We start from the raw sequence: 16,307 nt of genomic DNA, 5'->3' as shown, positions 1-16,307 counted from the left end.
AAGAATCCCATTGGCATTGAGCACACTCAAACCATTCAAAGCCTTATACACATCTATCAGATCGCCTCGCCGGTGCCTAGTCTCCAGACTCTGTAATTTGCAAAACTTAAGCCTTTCTTCATAAGAGCAACCCTTTGTTCCATTCACTAATCTTGTTGCCCTTCTCTGTACTCGTTCCAGCAGCTCTACATCCTTCTTGAAATGAGGCCTCCAGACCTGTATACAATACTCAAGATGTGGCCTAACCATTGCCTTATACAAGGGAATAATCACCTCCTTATCCCTGCTAGAAAAATTCCTGTATATCATTGACAAGACACCATGAGCTACTCTTGCAGCTCGTCTGCACTGCTCAGAGGACTTCATATCTGCCTCACAATTACCCCCAGGTCCTTTTCATTCTCCACCACTGTCAGTGTAGTATCGCAGAGTTGATACGTTGCTCTGGGGTTACTGTTTCCCATATGTAGTACTTTACATTTGTCAATGTTAAACTACATTTGCCACCTCTCAGCCCATCTGTTCAACCTTTCCAGATCCTGTTGCAGCAGCATAGCGTCAGTGGTGTCCTTAACAACCCTGCCAACCTTTGTATCATCTGCAAACTTGGACATTAAACTTGATATCCCATCATCAATATCATTCATAAACACCGAAAACAACAACGGACCCAACACTGAACCCTGAGGAACTCCACTAATAACATTAGTCCACCTTGAGCAGTGTCCATTGATTACCACTCTCTGTCATCTGCCACTCAACCATCCCCTTATCCATAGCAGCAATTTGCCTCCAATGCCACACTGCTCCAATTTATGCAGCAGTCTTCCATGTGCAACAGTATCAAAAGCCTTTCTAAGATCCAAATATATAATATCAAAGTTATTCCCTGCATCCAGTTCTTTTGTGACTACATCATAGTATCCAATCAAATTGGTCAGGCATGACCTGCCCTTAACAAAACCATGCTGCGTCTGAGCTATAACTGAATTCTTGTCTAGATGATCCTGCAGTGCTTCTTTAACCAGTGCCTCCATTAATTTACCTGGAACAGAAGTTAAACTAACAGGTCTATAATTACTTGTGTCAGCCTTTGATCCTCCTTTGTGAATTGGGGTTACATTTGCACATCTCCAGTCTATGAGTACCTCCCCTGAGTCCAAAGAAGCTCTCATAATTATGGCTAGGGGTTTGCTTACTTCCTTTGCTGCCTCCTTTAATATAACTGGATAGATCCCATCCACCCCAGGTGCCTTTTTTATGTTTATCCTCAACAATCTCTCCTCCACTTTCCTCTCAGTTATTACAAAATCATACAGCTCACTGCCAATGTTTACTTTACCTGCATCATTCTCCTTCCTGAATAACTCCTCATGCGTGAATGTAGATGCAAAATACTCGTTTAGATTGTTAGCCACCTGAGCAGGATCCTCAACTGTTGAACCATCAATATCCAGTGGACCAATCTGATTCATCCCTTTCCTTCTTGAGTTTAAATAGGTAAAGAACTCTTTTCTGTTTTTCTTTGCATCCTTTGCCAAGGATTTTTCGTAGTCTGCCTTTGCCTGCCTAATCTCCTTTGTGACTTGGTTACAGATCAACTTATATCTGTCATAGGCTTCCATGTCGCCCATTAATTTGTATGTATCCCATGCATTTTTCTTCTCTGCCACATGTCTCATTAGTTCATCTGATAACCATTTAGGCCTAAACCTTGAACAATATTCCTTAGTTGGTATGTAAAGCCTGGTAGCCTCCAAGATTAGTTCCTTGAATGCTTCCCATTTTGAGTTTGCTGTTGGTAACATCATCAGTTGGTCCCACTGTATAGAATTTAAATACTGTCTCAGACCATCATAGTCGCCTTTACGAAAACAAAAACCCTTCCCTTTACCTCTGATGGTAGTTACTTCCTTCTAGAGCTTAGATAAGTAAAGAAGTCTTTGCTGTTTTTCTTTGCATCCATTGCCAAAGACATCTCGTAATCTGCCTTAGCTTGCCTAACCTCTTTTGTGATTTGATTACAGGCTATCTGATATCTACATAGGCTTTAGTATCACCTGATAATTTATGTGCATCCCATGCTTTGTTTTCTCTGCCAGGAGTCTCATTAGTTCATCTGACATCCATTTAGCCTTAAACCTTGAATAGTATTTCTTAGTTGGTATGAAAAGTCTAGTATCTTTCAAGATTAATTCCTTGAAAGCTTCTCATTTTGAATTTGCTGTTTTTAGCATCATCAGTAGTCCCACTATATAGAATTTAAAAACTGTCTGGGACCACTGGAGTCATCATTACAAAAGCAAAAATCCTTCCCTTTACCAGATGGTAGTTACATCTTTAAATTAATCCCACACGAGTAGACTGTAATTGCTACTACTTAGTGGTTCCTTTATCTGCAGATTTTTAACGCATGAATAATCACTGCTGATAATCAGATCAAGAGTATTTCTCCCTCTGGTTGCCTCTCAAACATGCTGCTATAGAAAACAATCATCCAATAAATCCACAAAAGTCCTGCTAGTGTGCAAGTGACCAACCCACAAATTGCAGTCACTTAAGTTAAAAGGAAGTTAAAATATCCCATTATATGACATTCTTATTTACTAGCCCACTGTTTTTCTGTACAGTTGTTCACTGTACTCATCAGAGTCATTAGGTCTACAGCACACTCCTAGTCTCATCCCTGCATTCTCAGTGTCACACCAAACCGACTCAACATTGCACTGTACATCCATGTCAACTGGATGCACTGCTTTAGATTTTGTGTGTTTCTTATATAACAGCATAATCCATCCTCCCTTTCTATCCACGTACTCCCCATATTCCAATTCTGTATTCCTTATATCTGTGTGACACCACGTCTCTGATATTCCAACAACCTCTGCCTTTGATGTCTTGTCCAGCACTTCAAATTCATCTGTAGGATACAGGTAACCCCCACTTAACGCTGATAATTCGTTCCGTAAAAACATATGTATTTGTGAGTTGCGGTCGGTGCCATAGGATATTTCCTAATCAATAATAAACAGTAGTGAAAAGATGCACAAATGTCGGTCAAAATATTTGTACATATAAAATATTCTGCATTACATACGTATATAATTATGTGGTAACTACTTACATATCAAAATTAAACTTAAAATTCCAATTAAAATCATGAATTTAATAGATCTAAATTGATTTTATTTAATTGATGAATTTAATCATGAAAAATGTGTCAATTTTGGGTTGAACTTTGGCCCTCTTCCAAATAAACTAAAAGGGGTATTAATTTTAAATCCCCCGCAGCGTTACCACCCAACAATAAAGTAAACCGATCCTTCACCACTTTGAAACCTGGCATGTTTTTTCTTCTTTCGATATGAAACTTCTTTTAGGCATTCGTTTCCACAAAATTCCTGCTTCATCTATGTTAAAACTTGTTGAGAAGTATAACACATAATACCCCTCTTCAATAATTTTAACAAGTTCTTTTTAGAAAGTTTCGTCTCCTTAATCTGCTCTTGCACTTCTCCTGGATTTTAAATCTATTCAACCAGTCCTTCTTGGTTTTAAATGGTTCCACTTTTTTTTTCTTTTTTTTTTTTCAGGTGAGTTTTCTTCAAATAATCATATTGGCTAATCTCTCTCTCTCTCTCTCTCTCCCTCTCTCTCTCTCTCTTCTTTTTTTTAAATAATATTTAACTTAACTGAATTCTGCACTGGATATTATCTTCAATAAAATTAATTAAAGTCTTTCTATTTCAATCCTAATAGCCGGCCTAACCCTAGTTGCTTGCAGTGGAACAGCTATCCTTCCCGCTGCTAAAATTAATTCTTTATTTTTTTTTTATAATTGTTCTTACAGTTAAACTTGCAAGTCCTAAATTATGGCCCACATCTGCTTGTCTTTGACCGGAATCAATTTGCTTCAAAACGTCTAATTTAATTTTCAAATTCAGTCTTTTTCTTACATTTATAGTCTTCGTACTGCGCTCAGACATTGTTGCTTTTTCATTCTTATCAGCCATTATTAACTGTTCGAAAATGTAACTGCGTTAGTTGCATTAATTATGACACAATGTTCAAGTAAAATAAATAAATAAATTTTCTGTTTATACTCCAGGACGACCAAACGGTTAGAGGAGTTCAAAATAGACAGAATACAATAAACAGCCCCGTATTCAGCAGTCATGGGCTTGAACCACGGTCACTCAAGGCACGTGTTCTTATGCACCCGCCCACCTGGCCACTAGGCTACGGCGGCCAAGTAAACTGTCCGTTTCGCACGATGTCTAATACAGTACTGAGTGATGACTAGACTTCAGATAAATGCATATAACGCAAATATTACAAGCAATATACGTGATCATTTTTTAAAATGTTGACTTCGGAACTACATAACAAGTCACTGTACTGCAATTAAATTAGCATGTGAGAAAATTCCACTAAGCATGGGAAAATTTCTTAAGTCGGTGTGGGAAACATTTTAAAGCTGTTTTGGTATTCATTTTCAAGTTATCGACTCCATCAAATCAGATGATTTCATTAAATATGCCAAAAATGCAATCTGTAAAAGAGCGTTATAGTGATCTATGACAGCGTTATAGTCAGATATGAGTTATAATATAAGAACAGCGTTATAGCGAATCAGCGTAAAGCGAACCGTGTTATAATGGGGGGCCTGCTGTAGTTAGATAGTTCCTCGGCTGATAATAGTAACTGGGCATAACAACCACCCCACGCATGTGGTATGAATACCCATTATGGGATGAGAAAAAAGCCATTAGGAGAAGAGATGATAATAAAAAATAATACGGCGATGGATTTGAAATTCAATGGAATCTTCCCATACAGCTTCAGATTATATCAACTACAAAAATTCTACTTTCAGAAATTTCATTTCAAAGGATATTTTACGTAGTTTTCTTTTTTCCTTCATAATGAGATTATATTTACACATATATTTAAAATGCACCTGATTCTACTTAGCACTTAAGCATATACTTAAGTATTTAGTTAGTTAGTTAGTTATTTGGTTTTTAGGAGCATTAGCAACTAAGGCCATATTGCTCTGGGGATATGCGATGGTCATTCAATGACCTTTCCGCATCCTCCGTATTTGGTGGTCACGGGCTCGAACCCCAGCCTAATCAAGAAACGTGTGCTACGCACTGCTGCTCCTGCCCACCTGGCTACGGAGGCACCTACTTAAGTATTTACAGTTAAGAATGTGTATTGTTTATTGGTTTACAATTACACTAAGCATGCTGTGGTAAAACAGTGAATTATTTCAATGCATTTTATTCACTAATGAAACAAGTGGTTTTATTGTTATTTTATTTTCGCTTTTTTATCTTCTGCATTATCAAAATATCAGTTTTGTCACTTTAGTATAAAGTGAAGAAATTTTCTAATTTCTATCACAATTTACAAGTTGTGTGTGCACAAAACAGGTAGTTTTATTATTATTCTACTAGACAACCCAGCCTGTTATGATCAGAAAAGCAATATACTGACAGAACTGGGGACAATTAAGTTACATGTAAGCAAATCCCTTACAGAGCAGGTTGCATTTACACTTCACTTTTACATTTTCTCTCAGTATAAAACAGAATATATACAAGAAATAGCATTTATATATTTGGTTCAAAAGTTTTGGAAATACAAATGATACTTACTTATTCTGAAAGTCTAGCAATTCATCATTCATTTGTTCTACATTAACTGATTCCCATGGAGTACTACAGTAACCAGCAATTTTTCTATTGACCAGGTTAAAAAGACCATATAATTTCTGCAGCAAACCAATTTCCCTCTTAGTAGACAGCAGAGTTGGATAGTCAGTAATATCCAAAGCAAAAAGAATTTCGCCACCTCTGTAGGTTTCATACCTTTTCCACAGTTCATTAAATTTTACCTAAAGCAGTAAAAATTGAGTTCATTATGAAAAACAATCGAGTGTGTGTGCACATAAAAGAGAGAGAGAGAGAGAGAGAGAGAGAGAGAGAGAGAGAGAGAGAGAGAGAGAGAGAGAGAGAGAGAGAGAGAGAGAGAACATTCCCCCCAAGTTATACACAAAATGTCAAGAAAGTAAGGTATATACAGGGTGTCCAGGCGAAAGGTATCCAAAAATACACACATATAGCTCAGGCATCTATAAGGTGTATTAAAATAAATTTTTTGTTATTATACAGAGTTTTCATAACTCACCAAGTTTTCATAAAGGTTAGTAAAGTTTAATGTGGGCACCTTTTGTAGCTCAACAGATGTCAAAATGATACTTGAATTCTTGCCAAGTGTTTTCCAGCATCTGAGGCATTATTAGAGCAACTGCTTCAACGATATGCTGTTTCGAATCATAAAAATCCCAAACTTTTCTCTGGTATATGCAGTCTTTAATAAATCCCCATGCAAAAAAAGTCCAATGGAGTCATATACAGAAATCTAGGAAGCCAGGCAGTTGGGCCTCCTCTTCTGATCCAACTTCCAGGAAAAAGTGTTGTTCAAAAACGTGGTAACATCTCGATGGAAGTGTAGTGGAGCACCATCTTGCTGAAACCTGAAAACTGGGGGAATCTGTAGAACAGCAAAGATCTGCAGCATATCAACTTGTGTTCCGTCACTGTGAGTTCTATGGGGAAAAAAATGGACAGACCGATGACACTATTTTTGTGCTCTCCTAATCAGATATTGACTTTTGGTGTGTCCCTTTAATTTTCGATCACTTGGTGAGGATTCTCCGTACCCCAAATGTGGCAATTGTGTCTGTTAACTTTCCCGCAAATGTAAAAGGCTGATTCATCACTGAATAACAACAGATCAAGATAATTGGGATTGTCACTGATACGGCTGATCATCTCAACAGTGAAATCAGCCCTTAAGCAGTGATCATCTGGCTTAAGGTGTTGAAGAAGTTGAAGTTTGTACGCACGCGATTGTTTGCACAATCGCAACTGAATCAATGTGCAGTTCATTACTGGCTAGTAATGAAAAAAATGGACGATATGCTGTTTCATTACTAGCCATTACTGGCTAGTAATGAACTGCACATTGCTCGTTCAGTTTTAAATATGCGGAGGACTGTTGTCATTCACATATGAGGTACATTAAAAAAATTTCTAGAATTTTACTATAAAAGTTTATTGAGTGAACAGTTGGGCTTACTAACCTAATAGCTTCAATGTACCATCCTCTGTATATGCACACTTTGCTGCTCCATTGGTCTTGCCAATCTTTGAAACATTCTTTAAAATAGCAAAACAACAACCCCAGTTTTCAGTTTAGGGTGCAGCCAGAAGTCAGACAGTCACAGGAGTAGGGAGGCTGCTGCATGACTGATTTTTTTTTTTTTTTTTTTTTTTTCATTGTTGAGTGCTGTTGAACTGCCATCTCTATGTGACTGGGCACATTTTCATGGTGCAGGATTCAGTTGCACTTCCTTTTTTGAAATCATCTTTGCCTCATTCCCACGAAAACGTATCAAAACCTTGACGTAGTAAGCAGCAGTAATGCTTCCCATCACAGATTCATGGTGCACTATGCCCTTATCATGCAAAAAAAGATTACCATTACCATGAAGTTAAATTTTGTTGCACAAGACTTCTTAGGCTGTGGGGATATTTTTCTGTGCCATTTGGATGATTCCACTTTGGTCTCAGGGGTCATAGGCAAACACCTAACTTTCATCCACAGGGACCACTTTTCTTAGGAAGCTGTACAAAATTATGACATGCACTATGTGTTCCTGTGATAATAAATGATTAATAGAACAGACTCATATTCAGGGTGTCCAGGCTAGAGGTTTCCAAAAATAACAAGAACCACTCATTATATTGTCTCGTAAGTGAATGTGCAGTCAATAGGAAATCTTCAAGGTTTGTTTTGTCACACTGTCAAGGTTACTAGTGCAAGTGCATCAACAGTAGCTGTGCATGCACAAAAATGGCATAAGAACGGCTATTGCCTCAGTTGAGATGTGGATGCCACAATGGAAGGTGCACAACGTGCTTTAGTTAGCTGAATTTCAGTCAGTTAAGCATATTCAGCGGCGTGCATGTGGATCCTCCCACATCCAAATCCATTCTTCACTGGGATAAGACTCTAAAAGAGATGGGAAGTTTGGTTTCACGACATTTGTGAACAATCTGCAGTACATTACTAGCCAGTCTAATTGACTTAAGTGGGCTCCTAGAGAATGACTCATGCACCCGATCAACAGTCTTATTGGTCACACACTTTTTCGGGTGTTTCCCAGTTTGTTAAACCAAACTTCCCATCTCTTTTAGAGTCTTATCCCAGTGAAGAATGGATTTGGATGTGGGATCCACATTCCATTCTTTCCCACATTCCATTTGGATGTGGGATCCACACGCCACCGAATACGTGTAACTGACTAAAATTCAGCTAACTAAAGCATGCAATGCACCTTCCATTGTGGCATCCACATCTCGACTGAGGCAATAGCCGTTCTTATGCCATTTTTGTGCGTGCACAACTACTGGTGATGTGCCTGCACTAGTGACCTTGACAGTGTGACAAAACAAACCTTGGAGATTTCCTATTCACTGCGCATTCATTTATGAGAAAATATAATGAGTGGTTCTTGTTATTTTTGGATACCTCTAGCCTGGACACCCTCTATATGAGTCTGCTATATTAATGCATTTATTATCACAGGAACATATAGTGCATGTCTAACGTGACCATGCATCCCATTTTGAACGGGATCATCCCGTTGTCCCCAAGCACAGCTTCGGGATGCCAAAATGTCCCATTTTCAGAAAGAGAGCAACCCACGGTAACAATTTCAAAAAAGGCGCGAAAAATCAAAAAATCATCCGACGGTAGTGCCTAGTAGGGCGGCAATGATTGCATGACAATACGTCTCACACGTATGTAAGTCGGTCAGAAGCTTGGTAGCTCGCTTGCTCCTGGGTTGAGAGTACGCGTAGATAGACGGCTCGCGCATCTTTCTTGACAATTGATTGTTTTTTTTTTTTTATCGACGTGTGTTACTGTAGTCAATTTAAATTTTTTGTACACGAACCCTTCATTTTAACAATGTCTAAATGCAAGTGCACTTTTAATGTTAACTTAGAAACTAAGTACCCATTTATAAAGCAAAAAATTACTCCATCGGACGTCAGATGTGAAAATTGTCGTACAGAATTTAGCATAGCCCATGGAGGTGCCAGCGATATTAACCAACATTTAAGATCAGAAAACATAAAAATTCTGATCTTGCTGCTACTTAAAGTTCTTCGATACTTAATTTTTTTAAGAAAACGAATTCACCAACTTCAAAAGATCTGGAAGTTGCTGCGACGGAAGGCGCCTGGGCTTATCATACGGTGCAAGAGAACCACAGTTTTCGCTCAAATGATTCTGCTTCTAAGTTAATTCAAACATGTTTTGAACAGAAATTTAGATGTGCTCGTACGAAAACAGAAGCTATTGTTGTAAATGTGTTAGCGCCAATAGTAATAGGTGAATTAAAAGATCACCTCAGCAAATGCAACTGTGTTACTATATTAACTGATGCTTCAAACCACGGGTCCAAGAAAATATTCCCTGTTTTAGTTTGCTTCTTTTTACCATACGAAGGCACACAAGTCAAACTTTTAGAATTTCAAGACGGAATGGGCGAAACATCAGATGTTATTGTCAATTATCTAATGAAAATATTGACAGAAAATAATTTGACTTCAAAAATCGTGGCATTTTATGAAGATAATGCTAACTGAAATTTTGGCGGATTGAAAAGACGGGGTGTCAACAATGTTTATGCAAAACTAAATTTATCTCTCAGAAGAACATTAATTAAATTGATGTTCTTCCGAGAGATAAATTTCATAATTTAATGGCAAAATTGCAAGAATGTGGCTGCAGTGGTGTTGACAAAGAAAACTGCCGCAGACTGTCTACCTGTAGACTTTGAATGCGTTATTGTGAAAATGTATTCACATTTTTAGATCTATAGTGTTCATGTGGTAGCTCTGAAAGAATTTTGTAATGAAGTTACCACAGAGTATCACAAATTGCTAGGCTATAGTAAAATAAGGTGGCTTGCACTTATGCCTGATATTGAAAGAGTTTTCAAACTGTACAAGCCATTAAAAAACTACTTTTTGAGTATCAATAAATGTCCAAACATATTGAGAACCTTTCTTGAAAACCCTAACTCTGAATTATGGCTTTTTTTTTATGCATCCATCAAGCTGTGTTAAAGATCAAGGGTCAGAGTATTTCTGTAATTGAAGTCATGAAGGAAATAAATCAACTTAAAGACAATTTGGCCTTGAAACAAAGTACTTTGTTTCTTCCCCACTCTGTTCGTAATTTAATGGCAAAATTGCAAGAATGTGGCTGCAGTGGTGTTGACAAAGAATATATGAAAGCTACAGCTGCTGAGTTCTATAAAATAAGCAATAATAATTCGTTTGAAATACCTGTCCAGCTGAGCCTTAAATTTATTTAGCCTATCAACTTCCACGACAAGGGATGGAAGTCTGTTCCACCAACCACTGGCTAAAGGCAAATTTCCGCACGTCTATCCTACATCTGTCTTTCCTCAATTTGAATTTATGCCCTCTCAGGTGATTATTCTGAGCAAGAGGAAGAATCCCATCGGCATTGAGCATACTGAAACCATTCAAGGCTTTATACACCTCTATCAGATCACCTCGCCGGTGCCTAGTCTCCAGACACTGTAATTTGCAAAACTTAAGCCTTTCTTCATAAGAGCAACCCTATGTTCCATTCAATAATCTTGTTGCTCTTCTCTGTACTCGTTCCAGCAGCTCCACATCCTTCTTGAAATGAGGCCTCCAGACCTGTATACAGCACTCGAGGTGTGGCCTGACCATTGCTTTACACAAGGGAATAATCACCTCCTTATCCCTGCTAGAAAAATTCCTGTATATCATTGACAAGACACCATGAGCTACTCTTGCAGCCCATATGCACTGCTCAGAAATGCACAATTACCCCCAGGTCCTTTTCATTCTCTACCACTGTCAAGTGTAGTACCACAGAGTTGATACATTGCTCTGGGGTTACTGTTTCCCATATGTAGTACTTTACATTTGTCAATGTTAAACTTCATTTGCCACGTCTCAGCCCATCTGCTCAACCTTTCCAGATCCTGTTGCAGCAGCATAGTGTCAGTAGTGTCCTTAACAACCATGCCAACCTTTGTATCTTCTGCAAACTTGGACATTAAGCTTGTTATACCATCATCAATATCATTTATAAATAGAGAAAACAACAATGGACCCAACACTGAACCCTGAGGGACTCCACTAATAACATTAGTCCACGATGAGCAGTGTCCATTGATTACCACTCTGTCTTCTCTCCCTCAACCATCCCTTTAACCATAGCAGCAATTTGCCTCCAATGCTACACTGCTCCAATTTGTGCAGCAGTCTTCCATGTGCAACAGTATCAAAAGCCTTTCTGAGATCCAAATATATAACATTTGCTAAGAGCCATATATATAACAAAGTTATTGCCTGCATCCAATTCTTTTGTGACTGCATCATAGTATCCAATCAAATTGGTCAGGCAAGACTTTCCCTTAACAAAACCATGCTGTGTCCGAGCTATAACTGAAGTCTTGTCTAGATTATCCTGCAGTGCTTCAACCAGTGCCTCCATTAATTTTCCTGGAACAGAAGTTAAACTCACAGGTCTATAATTACTTGTGTCAGCCTTTGATCCTCCTTTGTGAATTGGGGGTCACATTTGCACATCTCCAGTCTATGGGTACCTCCCAAGTCCAAAGAAGTAGTGTTTTCCTGTGGAAGCAGGGGGCTCATGATCTCCAATATATAAACTATGGGTAGGAGATGTCCTGAAAGCACCAAGAGCAATCCTCAATGCACTATGTTGCATAGATTCCAGCCAGTGGAATGTACTCTTTCGGGCAGAATCATAGATTCGAGCACCATAATCCAAACGGGATCTGATCAATGCTCTATATAGGAGCAGCAAAAAGATAAAGCTTTTAGTATATTCAGCTTTCTGAGGCAGGTAGCACACACAAATTTAATGTGCTCAAACAAATTTAACTTCCTTTCAAGGATTAATCCCAAGAATCTGATGTTGTCAGTCACTGGAATGGTAGAGTTTGACAACTGAAGTTCAGGATCTGTATGTAATTTACATTGATTGCAAAAATGAATTGCAACGGTTTCCTGCTGTGACAGATGATAGCCATTGCACACTGCCCACCTTTGGACTTTATTCCGGGATATCTGTAATTGCCGTTCAATGGATCTCATGTACTGAGAATGTAAGAAATAGAGAGATCGTCAGTGTAAAGGTATGTCTGAACAGTATTTGGAACAGTATTCGATTCTAAGGGCAAAAAGGGTTGCACTCAGTACAGACCCCTGTGGTACTCCTTCGTGTAAAAATGTCTTGGAAAGCGAGTTGTGGTATCGAACTTGGAATGAACGAGTCTGGAGGAAGTTCGTGATGAATATAGGCAGGTTGCCTCGTAGACCAAGAGCATGGAGGTCATTGAGAATGCTATGATGCCAGGTAGTGTCAAATGCCTTCTCTATGTCTATGGAAACCATAAAAAAGTGTTAATTTTTTACAAAGGCATTACGAATTGCAGACTCAGCTCTGATCACGAGATCTAAGGTGGACCTGTTCGGACGAAATCCATGCTGATTATTACTGAGAAGACGTTGCGCTTCTATGATCCAAACAAAGTTGATTATTTTTTCAAGTAACTGTCTGAGGCAACTGGAGAGGGAAATTGGTCTATAACTGTACAGACTGGTAAGATCTTTTCGAGGTTTCAAAAAGGCCAGAATTGTGGCATGGTGCCTAGAGGTGCAGTAAAGGTTTTCAAGAAAGATTCGGTTATAGAAGACCAGCAGTATTTTTAAAATTTTTTCTTCAAGATGTTGTAACATGATATAATATATTCCATCTGGCCCAGAGGCACTATTGCATGTTGTTTTGATAGCATGTATTAGTTAAGAATATTGAAGTGGCTGATTATACGGAAGGAGTACAGAGGTTCGAAAATTCATGGATTGCTGTTCAAACATGGTCTTAATTTTCTGTAAATCCAGAGAGTAAGTTCATGCCCTGGAACTTGGGCAAAGGTTGTGCCCAAGGCATTTGCAATGTCCTCAGGAGCAGAGAGCTCTTTGTCCATTCCATGAAAGAATTGGGGAAGGGGTGGTTGGAAATTTGCTGGAAATCTGCCTAATTTTCTTCCACATTAACCTAGAGTTAGTGTTTCTATTTATGGTAGATGCAAACCGAATCCAGGAATTCTTTATGGCTTATCTTTGTGTGAGATGTGCTTTTGTCCCTAGCTTCTTATAGTTAATAATATTAACTGAGGATGGAGATCTACGAAAAGAATTCCACGCTTATTGTTTAACTCCTTTGTTTTGTGCATTCTTCATTCCACCAATAATTATGGTGCCATTGGGAAGGAGGATTCGGCAATGGAATTGAGCATTTAGCTGCAGATAATAGGTGTGACGTGATATAATCTGTGGCTTCATCTATCGGCTGCGTTCGTATAAATTTCTTATCCAGACTGATATGACCCAATTGGCTTGAGAGAATTACCATTTCCTACAGGGTTGTGATAATGATAGTTGGGTAGTGAGCAGCTTGCAAATTATTGGAAAATGGTCACTTCCCATGGGATCATCCATAGCAGACCATTCCATGATTGGAAACAGAATCAGAGAGCATAATGATAGATTGAATGCAGAAGTTTGTCCAGCTGGTAATTGTATGTGAGTGGGTCCACCAGTATTAAGAACAGTAAGGTTTTGTTTCTCCAGAAAGGTTTCAATTAGTCGGCCATGTCTATCTAATTTAGTCAATCCCAATAAGGGGTGGTGGCCAATGAAATCCCCCCCAAGAGACAGACAGGGGAAGGTAACTGCATTAGAAGATTTTCAAGATCTTGGTAAGAGAAGGTATGACTTGGTGGGAGATAGACTGATACTATTGTTAATGCAATCTGGGCTATCAAACGTACGGCAACAACTTCAATTTCAGTTTGCGAAACAATTTGTTTGGTCGGGATTTTTGTACAGACCAAAATGGCCACGGCTCCCACAGGCTGCAATTGAAGTATCACGCTCTTGTCGATAGATAGAATAGTTAGCATTAGCATTAGTAGAGGCATATGATGCAAGAAAGCAAGCTTATTCAGCATCAGCCAAAAAAAAAAAAAAAAAAACACACCACTCCCATTTCACCCCTCCGTTCACTCGAAATACCTGTCCAGTTGAGCCTTAAATTTGTTTAGGCTATCAACTTCAACAACAAGTGATGGAAGTCGGTTCCACCAACCAACCACCCGCTGGCCAAAGGCAAATTTCCGCACATCTATCCGACATCCGTCCTTCCTCAATTTGAATTTATGCCCTCTGAGCTGATTATTCTGAGCAAGATGAAGGATGCCATTGGCATTGAGCATGCTCAAACCATTCAAAGCCTTATACACCTCTATCAGATCACCTCGCCGGTGCCTAGTCTCCAGACTCTGTAATTTGCAAAACTTAAGCCTTTCTTCGTAAGAGCAACCCTTTGTTCCATTCACTAATCTTGTTGCCCTTCTCTGTACCCGTTCCAGCAGCTCTACATCCTTCTTGAAATGAGGCCTCCAGACCTGTATACAGTACTCAAGATGTGGCCTAACCATTGCCTTATACAAGGGAATAATCACCTCCTTATCCCTGCTGAAAAAATTCCTGTATATCATTGACAATACTCCACGAGCTACTCTTGCAGCTCGTCTGCACTGCTCAGAGAACTTCATATCTGCCTGCACAATTACCCCCAGGTCCTTTTCATTCTCCACCACTGTCAGTGTAGTACCGCAGAGTTGATACGTTGCTCTGGGGTTACTGTTTCCCATATGTAGTACTTTACATTTGTCAATGTTAAACTTCATTTGCCACCTCTCAGCCCATCTGTTCAACCTTTCCAGATCCTGTTGCAGCAGCATAGCATCAGTGGTGTCCTTAACAACCCTGCCAACCTTTTTATCATCTGCAAACTTGGACATTAAACTTGATATCCCATCATCAATATCATTCATAAACACTGAAAACAACAACGGACCCAACACTGAACCCTGAGGAACTCCACTAATAACATTAGTCCACGTTGAGCAGTGTCCATTGATTACCACTCTGTCTTCTGCCACTCAACCATCCCCTTATCCATAGCAGCAATTTGCCTCCAATGCCACACTGCTCCAATTTGTGCAGCAGTCTTCCATGTGCAACAGTATCAAAAGCCTTTCTAAGATCCAAATATATAATATCAAAGTTATTCCCTGCATCCAGTTCTTTTGTGACTACATCATAGTATCCAATCAAATTGGTCAGGCAAGACCTGCCCTTAACAAAACCATGCTGCGTCTGAGCTATAACTGAATTCTTGTCTAGATGATCCTGCAGTGCTTCTTTAACCAGTGCCTCCATTAATTTACCTGGAACAGAAGTTAAACTAACAGGTCTATAATTACTTGTGTCAGCCTTTGATCCTCCTTTGTGAATTGGGGTTACATTTACACATCTCCAGTCTATGGGTACCTCCCCTGAGTCCAAAGAAGCTCTCATAATTATGGCTAGGTGTTTGCTTACTTCCTTTGCTGCCTCCTTTAATATAACTGGATAGATCCCATCCACCCCAGGTGCCTTTTTTATGTTTATCCTCAACAATCTCTCCTCCACTTTCCTCTCAGTTATTACAAAATCATCCAGCTCACTGCCAATGTTTACTTTACCTGCATCATTCTCCTTCCTGAATAACTCCTCATGAGAGAATGTAGATGCAAAATACTCATTTAGATTGTTAGTCACCTGAGCAGGATCCTCAACTGTTGAACCATCAATATCCAGTGGACCAATCTGATTCATCCCTTTCCTTCTTGAGTTTAAATAGGTAAAGAACTCTTTTCTGTTTTTCTTTGCATCGTTTGCCAAGGATTTTTCGTAGTCTGCCTTTGCCTGCCTAATCTCCTTTGTGACTTGGTTACAGACCAACGTATATCTATCATAGGCTTCCATGCATTTTTCTTCTCTGCTACTTGTCTCATTAGTTCATATGACAACCATTTAGGCCTAAACCTTGAACAATATTTCTTAGTTGGTATGTAAAGCCTGGTAGCCTCCAAGATTAGTTCCTTGAATGCTTCCCATTTTGAGTTTGCTGTTGGTAACATCATCAGTTGGTCCCACTTTATAGAATTTAAATACTGTCTCAGACCATCATAGTCGCCTTTACGAAAACAAAAACCCTTCCCTTTACCTCTGATGGTAGTT

The 16,307-nt window shown here is 39.0% G+C and overlaps 1 protein-coding gene across 1 annotated transcript in view; it reads right to left on the bottom strand.

Moving 5' to 3' along the window:
* LOC150085960 (dynein axonemal heavy chain 8-like) overlaps positions 1-16,307 on the bottom strand; it is a 1,559,705-nt gene that overhangs the window by 1,116,901 nt on the left and 426,497 nt on the right. Inside the window, exon 30 of the mRNA XM_090374756.1 lies at positions 5,664-5,902. Within this exon, the coding sequence (XP_090230882.1) occupies positions 5,664-5,902 (239 nt within the window). The remainder of the gene's footprint in view (positions 1-5,663; positions 5,903-16,307) is intronic.

The sequence above is a fragment of the Mastigoproctus giganteus genome, chromosome 5 (assembly GCF_048544385.1).
Source record: "Mastigoproctus giganteus isolate SK-2022 chromosome 5, ASM4854438v1, whole genome shotgun sequence".
Taxonomy (NCBI): domain Eukaryota; kingdom Metazoa; phylum Arthropoda; class Arachnida; order Uropygi; family Thelyphonidae; genus Mastigoproctus; species Mastigoproctus giganteus.
Note: the sequence above shows the minus strand (reverse complement) of the source record. Positions and strands in the feature narration are given on the sequence as shown.